Genomic DNA, 13151 nt, shown 5'->3' with positions numbered 1-13151 from the left:
GAAACAAAATCACAACGTAGAATTCTGCGTCCAGTGAAATTGCCTTTCAAAAGTGAAGGAGAGATAAAGACTTTATCAGAAAAATAACAACTGAGGGACTTCGTCATTAACAGCCCTACTCTGCCAGAAGCGTTGAAAGAAGTTCTTCAGGAAGAAGGAAAATTATATAAGTTAGAAACTCAAGTCTACATAAAGAATGGAAGAACATTGGAGAAGGAATAAATAGAAGTAAAATAAAACTAAAATCTTGGCTTTTTTGAATTCTTAATTATCGAAGGGTAACTTTAATAAAGCAACAATGCATTGGGTGATTATGGCACATGGATAAATGAAATGAGTGACATTGTGTCTTAAGGGCTGACGGGGAAGAACTGGAAATACTCTGTTCTGAGGGGCCAGCACACACGTGAATTCTATAGTGTTACGTAAAGGTAGACAGGTTAGTTTAAAACGTATATTGCAAACTCTAGGGCAACCACGAAAATCTTTTGAAAAGAAGTGTAATTGGTATGCTGAGAAAGGCGAGAAAGTGGAATCATCTAAAATGCTCCATTAAAACCAGAGAAGGCAGAAAAAGAGGAGGAAAAAACCCTAATGTGAGGCCACCTTAAGGCATCAACAAGGCCTCTCGCCAGCACTTAGCATTAAACTTGGGTCCAGGACCATCCAGGCCACTTAAGAATGAAATTACTCCTCCAAGACAGAAAGCACAAACTTGGAATCCATAAATATTGACCACGTTAATGCCTGCTTATTTCGCTCAATGATTTCACATTTTAAATTTCTTGCTCCATGACAAAACTCACTTGCTTTTTAGTTCTTTCCTGAGGTTCTCCCCAGGACAAGCTCAGCCTTCACCGTTTTTTTTTTTTAAGAAGAGAAGTGAATTTTACTCTATCCATCTATCTATCAGTCATCACAATCATCTTTTCAATCATTCATCTACCTGACTCCCCGTCCATGTCCCTGCCCGTCTCTCTGTGAGACGAATGTCACTATGGGAAGGACAATGACCAGACGGGCCTATTTCGTTCTCCTCCCTGCATCCTTGGACGCAGGGTGATCCAGTAGTTGGGCAGGACTAGATGACATTGTGGAGCTTAATTTGGACCTGAGGATGTCTCTGTGTGTGTCAGACTGTGAGAGAACAGAAATAACATATTTAAATGTCAGGTTATTTTCAGATTTCTCAGGCTTTAATTAAACTTGCCTACAGGTTACACGTTTGGAGAGCTTGATGAGTTTTTGAACGGAAGAAATAATCTGCCTGCCAGATGGATTTTGCCCAAACTCTCAGCAATGTTTAAAATAGCATCTTTTTTTTTCCTCCTGTCCACAAAATGCTTCTTCTGCAGCATTCCACCAATGGAAAGTTTCACTCATTAAACAGCTTAGTAAGAAGGTCCCTAAATATTCCAACCCTTTCTGAGAGAGCACGTGCTGGAGGAAAAATAGCTGAGGGTAAGGGTAAGTGTCCATGGGTCGAAAACATTGAACAGAGCCATGGCCGGGAAACAAAAGAACGGGTTCTAATTCTGGATCCACCTCTGTTTGCTGTGACCCTAGACAATAACTTGAGGACCTTTTTGATTTTCACTCCAATCAATCAGTATTTATTGAGAACCTACCGTGTATTCAGCACAGCGACGGAAAGGAGGACTAAAGGAGGGTTATTGAAGCGTGGGATGGTTCTGTGGAAAGGATACAGACTTTGGAACCGGATAACTCTACCATTTTTTAAGTGTATTTCTGAGCAGTTACTTAATCTCGCTTTTAGGAAACAAGGTCATCTTGTAGTACCTACTATAGGTCTCTGATCATCTTTAAGGAAAAATAAGCATTTATAGACTCCTGATATTTAATTATGAAGAAAGTGCTATTACGTAAAATTTCTGGCTGAGAAGTTTTAAAGTCTAATTTGTGGTATGTAATTGTAACAATTAACAATAAGTGTAATAGCTTTGTATTACTTAGGGTTCTCCAGAGAAACAGAACCAATAGGAAGTATGTGGATATACATATATATTTACCGAGAGAGGGTTATTATAGAAATTGGCTCCTGTGGTTATAGAGGCCGAGAACCCCCCAGTCTGCCGTCCGCGAGCTGGAGATCCAGCATCGCTGGCGGTGTAATTCATTCCTAGTCCAAAGGCCTGAGAAGAGAAGGGAGGAGCATGTGGCATAAGTCCAGGCCTGGGTCCAAAAGCCCAAGAACCAGGAGCACTGATGTCTGCTGTCTGAGGGTGGAAGACAGATGTCTCAGTTCAAGCAGAGGGTGAATTTGCCCTGCCTCCATCTTTTTGTTCCTTTCAGGCCCTCAGCAGATCGGATGACCCCATCCCCATCGGTAAGGATGATCTTTACTCAGTCTACTGATTCAAATGCTACACGCCTCCCAAAACACCCTCACAGACACACCCAGAAACAATGTTGTATCAGCTATCTAGGCTTCCCTTAGCCTGGTGACATAAAGTTAACCATCATGGTGCGAGTGTGCCAAAAGCGGCTGAGTGAACGAGGGCAGCTGTGCGAATGTCAGAGAGAGGACGTATATTCAGTGTGGGAGGGCCTGTGTGTGCCAACCTCTGTAAGAGTCAGGGATAAGTAGCAACATGGGGGTTACATGCACACATATACATATATACATATACACACGTTATGCGTGTGATATACACATGCTTATTCACATATACATAGATACTAAGAAACGAAATCTCCATTGAGTAACTTGCCCTGAGTCACACAGCTCACAAGTTGTGGAGTTGGAATGCAAACCTAGACAGACTTCTTAAACACAGAATGATTAATGCTTTGACAACTGTAAAAAATGAGAATGTTTCCCGAAATAAAGAAGTTTCTAGTCTAAAAGGATTTTTTTTTTCCTGTAGAATTATTTCCTAGAATAGAAGTAAAACTAACTCTGAATACTATCGATGGAAAGAGTATCACCCCCAAGGCCGAGTGAGAGATGAAAACTTCAAATGCCTGTCCTTGTTAAGCAAATTTCCAACTGGATTATACTGGAGGGCATGAGGCTAGATCACCAGGGTAGACTTTTTCTGAGATATTCTTTTATTCTTTTCAATGTCATTGGAAACACTTTGTGGCTTGACAATTTTTACCTCTTCACTAAAAATAAATTCTGAGAAAACTTTTGCAGGTGAGTAAATGTGAGAGGGGGTTCCGGCGTGGCCTCTGCCAGGCGCTCTCTCTGCGGACACTTTGATGTTCCTAAAATACTGCAAGGCAGACACACGGTAGCCTGGAACATTTTTTGTAAAATAGTTTGAGGAAAATCTGTAGGCACGGATTTTTATCAGAGTCAAGCGTTTAGATTTCACAGATACAAAATATGGCGCCCCTTTTCCCCCAGGTCTTGATTTCAGACTTGAATCAGCCTTAGAGGAAGTGGATGGACAATGAGTCTTAGGGAAAAGTTCTAAGGAAGAAGAGAGGGAGAAAAACCAAGATGTCCATTTTATTCTGTGCCCTATTTCTTTACATCCTTCAAGTGCCCAGGAGAAGACTGCTTTTGTACTTGGCTGTATCCAACACTTCGTTAATACCAGTGTAACCAAGTGTTCCTTTGGGGTCAAAATAGCTAACGGTGTAATAATCTATGAATGACCACGCCAGTCAGGAGAGGTGTGCTCTTGCCTGTACCTACTGACATGGACACCGAGGCCTAGAATCAGCCAAGTGAGTTACTCAAGAACAAACACTTAAGAGTTTCATCATCAAGATTCAAATCCGAGTCAAGGGGTCTTTCCTTCACACCCTAACTCTAATCCTGTAACGACGTCCTTGTTACTATTTCAGTAATACAGATTTGCCCACGGACATTAGGAAAAATAAGAAAGCAAGCCAGTCAGGCTGGTGAGATGAGTGATGCCAGGGTCTGACTAGCAGAATCTTTACTCCTGCTCTGCTGTTCCAAATGGTGGTAAAGAACCTTGATTTCCATAGAATTAGAGACACTGGATAAAGTTACTTAAGGAGGAGTCCTAAATATTCGAATACACGTTTAGATAACGGTACTGATGGTATAGCTGTTCACAGGAAGATTGTGAAACTTAGATGAGGTTTGCTTTTCACTCTAAGAAAAAGGTGCTGTGCAAAGAGACTATATCCAAAAGGATGTAGTGGAAATGCAAATACACGTTTTTAACACATGTAGCATTCACAGGTTTGAGATAGGAAGAAAAATGGAAATGAAGAGTTTTCTCCTTCAATATTCATCAATCTTCTTACTCCTGCTCATACTTCTAATGTATCTACTGTTTCTGTCTTTTAGGAAAGGCGGAGGAGGGGGAAAGGAATGACAGAGTCATTCTGATGAAAAGTAAGAATAAGGAATTAAAATAGTCCAAAGAACTAGAAGTCTCCCTCGGTACTCCCAGTTTAAAAACTGAGTGTTCAGGAGAAATAGGCAAACATTGTTTGGAGGGGAAAAGGAGGTTTAAAATTATTTTTCAAAATATTTGGCCTTTTTACAATGATATAAAGTAAATGTTTTAAAAAATTCGAAGAATGGGTGATTTGACCAATACAACGGGTGAAAAGTCAGAACCTAATATTTTACATGAAAACCAGACTACCTAAAACACGTAAAGATACATCACTGCCTAAATTCTACATAATAACTTGTTATGTAGGATGAGGAAAAGATAGTGAACAAAGAAAGAAATACAGAAGGTAAATGATCACATTTATGGAAGTAAACAGGCCCACTGGATTTCATTCATTTACCAAATACTTATTGAGGATCTATTATTTTCTAGGCACTATTTAGAGAAACGTAAATTAAAACAACCTATCAAAATGTGAAACCAATGAGAATAACAAAGTAACATCAGTGACGCCAGGGAAAAATAGCTCTGCTTTGCATGGTGTATCGTAAATTGGTTCAATTTTCCTGGGAAATAATCTGCCCCTATATTACAAGAGTTGAAGAAATGTTTCTACCTTTTGACCTAGTTATTTCACTCTTGGGAATAAACCTCAAAGAAATTAAAAAAAAGAAAATAATTTTATGAAGATAAACATAGCAGTGCTATTCTTCGTAATGAAAACTGACAAAAAGGGCACAAGGCTGAATATGCATATTCATGGCAAAAATGAATGTGTATTAGTACATTTGCAAAGACAGAAAGAGAATTACATTTGCTTATTTATAAATAACTAATTGGTTGGCACTTATGTGGGCCAGGCATTGCCCTAAGGGCTGGGGATTGAGTGCAGAACAAATAAAATGCGGTGTCTGCTAGGGTCCTTGGGAGCCCATGTCTTTGTGCGAAATAGAAAAATGTCACCTCTCTGGCACATGCAAACTCGTGGGCACAAAGCTTGGGCAGAAAAATGCTCCCTTTTGCAAAGTAAAGGGACCTTGTGCGTGACGGAGAGCACAAAAACAGGGCTCATGGCTCAGGAGTGGGATGTGGGCTGGATTCCAACCTGCCCAACCCCTCCCTGGACATCAGGGTGCAGAGTGCCACTGGCACAGCGATTGTAATTGTCCTGGTGCTTACAATGTAGTGAGGAAGAAAGACACGGAAGAAATAAAGGCAGCAAGGAGTGTGACTACAAAGATAAATGCTCCGAAAGACTTGAGTATAGTCCAACCAGAGCATGTAGCAAGGAGACCCAGGAGGTCCCTACAGTGGGGAATAAAGGAAGTCCTAAAAGAAGCTGAGATTGGGTAAAGGGCTGGGAAAAGCATCCGGGCAGAGGCGACTGCAGGTGCAAAGATGTCCCCGTGGCTGGATGGAGTGTGGCACATTCGAGGAACTGAGTCTGCATGAGAGCCTGGGGACTGAGTTTTAGGAGAGCTGTAGGCAGGGCCGAGACTCTGCCGGATCGTGTGCGTCAGGATGAGGACTGTGCTCCCTTTCCCGAGAACAGTGTGAGAGCATCGAATGGTTTCAAGCAGGAGGGCAGTGGCACGATCATATCTGTGTTTCCGAAAGATCCCTCTGGATGCAGAGTAGAGACTCGATTGCAGAGGAGGCGGTTACTGGAGTCGAGACTTGGAGCGGGCCACGGCGGTGGTCCACTGAGGGATGGAGGCCGTTTGCACCCAAGTGGGCGCGATGGAGCAGGTAAGACACAGATGACTGGAGACACACGGAGGAGGTGAAATCACAGTCTTGGAGATGGACCGGCCGTGTGGAGTGGAGAAGAGAGTCAGGGCGAGTAGAGGGAGGTGTCAAGCGTGCCTTTTTTTTATTCTACTAAAATCTCAAAAGTTACCAATTTAAAGAGTTTGGCATTCTATTAGCTTCCTAGCTCTGCTGTAACAAGTTGCCACAAAACCAATGACTTACAACGGAAATTTATCTTCTCACAGTTCCGGAGGCCGAGGGTGAAAATCAAGATGTTGGCAGGGCTGTGCTCCCCCCGAGAGCTCAAGGGAAGATCTTTCTTGCCTCTTCCAGCTTCTCATGGCTCCAGGAGTTCCTTGGCTGTGGCTGCATAACTCCTATTTCTGCCTCTCTTCTCCCTGTGTCTGCGTGTCTTCTCCTCTTCTGTCTTGTGGGAGGACACTTGTCATTGGAGTTAGGGCCCATCCAGATAAACCAGGATGACATCATCTTGAGATCCTTAATTATATCTGTAAAGACCCCTTTCTTCCAAATCAGGTCCCAGTCACAGGTTCGAGGAGTCAGGGCATGGACATGTCTCTGTGGGGGCCACCATTCAACCCCCCACAGGCATTATGTGAATAATCCCTTCCATACGCCACAGGAGGGGCTCCCAGGACTCACCTGTGTGCCCGTCATTGTCTCCACACCTCATCTGAGGAGCACTGAAAGGTCTGCCTCCAGCTCCCAAATCACCTCAAGAAATTGCCCAATCCAAGGACACATGGGTCCTCATGAAGACTTTGTGCTCCCCAGCATCCTGTGTCTCCTCTCATCGCTGGGGGCAATCCGTGCACTAAGCACCCAGCACGGAACCCTTTCGTTTCCTTGCCTCACTACCTGTAAGGCCCTTGAGGGAGGAAATTGTTTCTTGTTCACTTTGTACCCTCATGGCTGGCACCGTACCATGCATGGCCTTCTCTGAGGAACCTCACGTTATGCTGTGAGGGGTCCTGAATACAATTTTCTGTTGTTTTTATCAAATTGCAATTAGCTATTTAATTACTTAAAAATTGCTGAACAGCACCTGCAAATTATTTTTGAAGAGAGGCAAGATAGAGTGAAAATCAGCACACTGTATAGTTTTTATATAGCTGCTGGTCAAATACAGTGGGGAAGTTCTAGTTCTTATATTTTAATAGCTTAGTCTGTTGGGGAGATCCATTTGCACAAATCAATTATAAATGAGTGGTAACTACTGTAGTGAAGTTGTGAATGGAATGCTGTGGAAGCATAGAACAGGGAGCAGCTAGTTGTTTTTGGGGTGGCTGGAGACGACTTCACAGAGGTGACATTTGAATTGGGTCTTGAAGGGCTAGCTGGCATATTCCAAAGTGAGAACATTCCAAAGAGAGGTACAACCAGCAGGGAATCCTATTGAAATCATAATCGCAACACCAAGGGTAAAAATTCAGTTGTGTTTCAAGAAAAGTGAGATTTTCACAGATGCAAAAGGAGGATAGGAAATGTTTGAATACATTCAGTGACTAAGACGCAGCGGAGTGAGAACCCCCACAAGGCCTCCCCTCGGCAGACCCCGGGTCTCTCCTTTAAAAATGGGGTGTCAGCACTCTTCAGATGTTAATTGGAAATGCAGTCCGGGTTTTCTCCGTGACAGGCTGTAAATCTATATTTTAGTCAGGGCTTTGCTCTTTTGGATGAACACATAATGTCCTTGAAAGCCCTCAATTATTTTCTTTCTTATTTTTTCCTAAGAAAAAAGAACCCTCTTTAAAAAGCTACGTGATAGTGCCGGATTTAGCTCATCCTCACAAAGGTCACAGCATTTTTGAGTAGTAAACACGATTACTAGCTCTTTCCAGTATCAAGATGTTTGGCAGGCATGCCTCCATCACTGGAATAAATAACCAGAGCTCCAGCAGCGTGTGACGGCTGTGGGCCTGTGAAGCCTGTGGGTCTCTGGGAAGAGCCAGAGGCCTCCTGTTTCTCCTCAACCATAGCCAAAAAGAGAATCAAGGCAAAAAGCTTCCTTTAGCTTGAATTAACCAGACTATTGAGTGAGTTTAGAGCTTGTCTGGTCTACTGGTTTCAATTTCGCCTTAGAAACCAAATGGTTAATAGGAGATTTATTTGAGAAGCTGCTGTCAAGAATCTAAGATTCCTTTCAGCTGCAACCCAGCAGCACCTGGATTCTATTCCCAGAGTATTTCCTCCCGCAATGATAATATCAGCAATTAACACACTTGTATTTATAAAGCTTTATTCTTCAGGGAGTGCTCAACCCTTGGGAGAGGTCAGCTCATTAATTTCTGCAATGTTTCAGATAAGACTGTTGCATGTTTTATGACCTTGAACATTATAGTGATTATTAAGTCACTAAAATATTAAATCACTTTTGCGAGGACACCCCGGTAAGGAAGCAACAGAAAATAGGCAGAGAACTCAGATCCTGGACATTCTGAGAAGTGTTCTGCCACTGCTCCAGAGCAGGAGCCCCTCAGGAGGGCTCATACAGTTTTAAGCAAGGAGGAAAAATAAAAAGAGAAGCCACATGATCAATAGATAAACAACATGCTTCAGCATTCTAAAGAAGCACTAATTACGCTAACATGAAGTCATCTGGAATTATCCATCTCTGGAACCCTGAAGATAACTTCTTAGCAACTATGAAATCAGTGCTTGGATGAACAGTTTTCTTCTGTGCTGCGGTGGAAAGGTCACTGGACCCTGATCCATGAAACTCAGGTTTGAATGTTGTCCCTTCCACTTATTGGTTACGTTATCCTGGGCAAGATGATGGGCGCCCTGGAATTACAATTTCCTCAACTGTGAAATGACTATATTAGTAACTGCCTGACAGCACACTCTTCTCTTCACCTCAAGACCAGCATCCTAGTTCAAGACTCCAGCATCTTTCACTTGAACCACTGTAGCTGACTTCCAGTGGGTCTCCTCTATGTCATTCTTGCTCCTCCACACAGCTGGTGGAGGGGTCTTTTGAAACCATAATTCAGATTGTGTTGTTCTTTTGCCTGAAACCCTCCATTAGCATTTATTCGCATTTAGAATAAAATACAAATTCCTTACCATGGCCTAAAAGCCCCTGTGTGATCTGGTCCTCGCTCACACCTTTGGCCTCATCTCCCCACAATGCCTCTTATTCATGGACCTCTAGCAGTGCTGACCTTTCTGTCCTTCAACCAGACAAGCCTGCTTCAGCTCTGGGCCTTGCCATTCCATCAAGTGGGTGGCTCTTCCCCCATTTCCGGATGGCTGCTCCAGTTAATCTTTCAAATCTCAGTTCAAATATTGCCTGTCCAGAGAGGTTGTCTGACCACTGTAGCTGAAGCAGCGTCTCCAGTCACTTTCTAACCATTTTTGCCTCCATAGCAGTTATGACAATGTGAATTTATCTTGTCTAGTTAATTATTTGTTGTCAGTTTCCCCCCACAAGACTGTAAGCTCTGAGAGGAGCAACATCTTATTGACTGTTTTCGCAGTCTATTCCCAGAGTTTGGAGTAGCACCTGACAACCTAGCATGTACCAGGCATGCAGTAAAATTTGTTGGATGGATAAATGATTATGTTTAAATGCAATAATGAATACAGAAGTATCTAACCCACAAAATGCTTACTTGTCTATTTTCTCACTCTTGGGGACTGACTTGGAGGATAAACTTCTCCTGGCCAATAGGAAATAATATCAACACTAGTATTTATTGAGCTTTTAATAGATTCCAGACACTGTCCTAAGTGCTTTTAATGAATTAACTCATTAACCAACTGTATAAGATGTGGACTATTGTTATGATAGCTGTTCAGATGAGGAAACTGAGGGACAGAGAAATCAAAGAACAAAGGAACAGAGCTTGTTAAGTGTTGGAACTGGGACATGGACTCAGGCAATTTGGTCCCACAGCTCTGACCGTTGTCACTTGCCTACTCCAACTGCTTCTTAGCCTGGTGTTCAAGTCTTCCGACAATCTAACAACCACTGACTCTCCCAAACTCTTCTTTCACTAGTCATTCATTCTTTCATTCACATAGTCACTCAACATACACTGAATATCTACCTCCTGCAGGTCACTGACCTAAATCTTGAGACTAAAGAGCTGAATGAGCCATGTCTTTTGGGGAAGGAAGGGATAAACAGAAATATGAAAAGGCTTACCTTATCAATGCTCTCGGCACAATCAAGCCTTTGATAGATTGGAGCAGGAACTTTTAGTTATTTTACATCCTAACATTTTCCTTTTATGGTAAGTGACAGAGTTCTATATTTATGAGGTGTCTTTCAGATACCTGATTTCTCCGAACACTGTCCCAGCTTTCAGAGTAACCAGAACTTGAGCACCATCAGGGCCTCCAAGAACTTGCACTTCTCCTTGCTTGATGATGTACATTTCCTTGCCAATTTCTCCCTATATGCCGAATATAAAGAGGAACTTTATTTTTGACAATTACTCCCCAAATTAAGAAACAGAAAGTCTTCTAGAGGAATAAATGTAAATGAAGGAAGCAAGGAACATCAATGTGAAAGTAATTATCTTAAGACCTGAGGTAGTTATGGACATTGGTTGGACATACCACATGGGAGGAAATTATTAGAAAAGTCATGCTTCCCAACACATGAGCACAGAATGCCACCCCGGACACGTGGAGACACGTCAGGCAGCACCTCCTTCCAGGGATGGGCATGCATAGAGGAAATGACAGATTGTAAGCAGGCTCTGGCTTTGGTGACCACTGCTGTGCTTTGAAGAAGGCGTGTGGTCTATCCAACGAGCATGGGCTACAGCCATTCAAAGGGCAGCTCTACTCTTCTGCCAACAGCACTGGGGTCTGGTTTTAGCAATTGGGGCACATGAGACCTTTAAGCATTATTCTTGTTCCACGTTGAGACGAAAGCGTTAATGCAACAGGTTATTTTGTTCAGTTCTTGCTTATCTCTGGGGATTCTTAGAGCCTGGGCCGTGACCCTTGTTCAAACCCTGAGAACTAACCTCCTGGAACGTTCACAGGGCCACTGGTTAATGGTGTCATTCTGCATGCCTGAGGCAGGGTGGCAAGATGCATGAGGCTGTCAGCACTGTTTAATGTAAACACAAAGATTTGTGCTGTGCCCTTGGGATCTAGTTTCAGGTCTATAGCATGGCTTGTCCTGTGGCGCTGTGACCAGCCCCATTTAAGAACTCTGGACCCCAAGGCTCCGATGGGCTGCCCTAGGTGGAGATACTGTACCCTTGTCTCTCTGGTCCACAGCTGGAGAGAAAAATGCATCCATGTGACCTTCTCAGAAGTAGGACAGAGGAAGCCTATGCCTGGTTTCTCTTGTCTTTGCTGATTATGTCTTTTCCTGCACTGTATGATTTCCTGTAATAAATCTTAATCCATAAATATAACTTCATGTTGAGTGGGGCGAATCCCCACACTGGTGAGTGGCTGTGGGACCCCTGGAACACATCTTCTCACTCCAAGATCCAAAAAGAATAAATATGTCTTACAAGAGACCTAAATGGCATTTGGGCCAAGAAAAGCTGTTAAACTCCGAGTAAGCCAGTTCGCATAATACTAGGCAAACGATTCGGATAACAGTACCTGTATATCTTAGGGAGCTAAGTCTTGATCACCCTGAGCTATAAAAAATATAGCACGAATGTAATAAATTGACTTACTTGGTTCAGGACGGGACTGGGTCATTTGAGTTAATCAAATATTCTTGTTAACCATATTTTCAAAGGGTAGAATGCACGAAAATTAGCTCAGGATTAAGCAACGTTGATTACAGTTTATGCTCTGTGCTGGCTGAGACAGGTCTGCTTTATTCCAATGTTAAGCGGGCTTGTGATAGAGGCACTCATTTATTTATTTGTTTATTTTTATTTTTTTGGTGAGGAAGATCAGCTGTGAGCTAACATCCGTGGCCAACTTTCCTCTTTTTGCTGAGGAAGATTCGCCCTGAGCTAACATCTGTGCCAATCTTCCCCTATTTTGTATATGGGATGCTGCCACAGCATAGCATGATGAGTGGTGTATAGATCCACACCTGGGATCCAAACCCACAAACCCCGGGCCCCTGAAGCAGAGAGCATGAACTTAACCACTACGCTGCCAGCCCAGCCCTGAGGCACTCATTTATGAGTGAGGGAAATAGAATTTAACCATTCTCTGGTGAGTTTTGAAGTCCTTTAATATTGAGGGTTGTTTTCCCGAACACTAATTATTGTTGTATTATAATTGTTAGGTTGAGTTCAAAGTTTTCACACTTCACTTCTTAGTTAACATCTGTGAAGTTGGAACTCTCATTTTATCTCCCCACTATCTTTATGAGGAAGCTACAGGAAGTACTAGTATTTCCCTTTTACAGAAAGAAAAATAAAGGCACAGATTGGCTTAGCAGACTAGCCAAAGCTCCATGACGGTAATTAGTAGAAATAAAAGGGAACATAGAATGCTCATTTCCTACCTGAGCAATGCAGGAAGCATGTTTAAATTTTGCGTTGTGCAAAACCCATTTATTCTCAAATATAGGTCAAAGTAGAAATTCTAATACATATGGATCTTATAATTATTTCCCCAATATCGATGCCAATAATAATATCTTGCATTGGCATAGTACTTTTAAAAATAATAATAATATCTGATATTTACATTGCTCTTTATTTTTATTCCTGCCTTTGTTTAATTGGAACATGCTACTACTTTATAATTGTATAGCATTTCAAAAGATATTAACTGAGTTAATTATTGCAAAAATTCCAGTGAGGTCAGATAGGAAGGATATCATTATTATTTAAAAATTGGAGGTAGAGGCTTGAAAAGTTAAGTGTCTTGAGCAAACTTACAAGATTGAAGGACGATAGCATTAGAACCAGCAGCACTTACATCACCTGACTACAGAATATGTACAGACGACGGCGTCTAATCACAAATCCAATATCGACCATTCTCTTAAAAACCAATAAAATAGCTATGAGTTATTTTAAAAGTAAGGGAAAGTGTCTGAAAATTAGTTTTCCGAGAGATACTCCAGGAAGCAATGATTAGGAC

At 42.1% G+C, this 13151-nt stretch overlaps 1 protein-coding gene across 1 annotated transcript in view; it reads right to left on the bottom strand.

Moving 5' to 3' along the window:
• The window catches only part of CNGB3 (cyclic nucleotide gated channel subunit beta 3), a 127636-nt gene that overhangs the window by 9273 nt on the left and 105212 nt on the right, over positions 1-13151 (bottom strand). Inside the window, exon 15 of the mRNA XM_070632425.1 lies at positions 10404-10522. Within this exon, the coding sequence (XP_070488526.1) occupies positions 10404-10522 (119 nt within the window). The remainder of the gene's footprint in view (positions 1-10403; positions 10523-13151) is intronic.

This window comes from Equus przewalskii, chromosome 8 (genome assembly GCF_037783145.1).
Source record: "Equus przewalskii isolate Varuska chromosome 8, EquPr2, whole genome shotgun sequence".
Classification (NCBI taxonomy): Eukaryota; Metazoa; Chordata; class Mammalia; order Perissodactyla; family Equidae; genus Equus; species Equus przewalskii.
The sequence above is the reverse complement of the archived record's forward strand: the minus strand, read 5'-3'. Positions and strand labels throughout refer to the sequence as shown.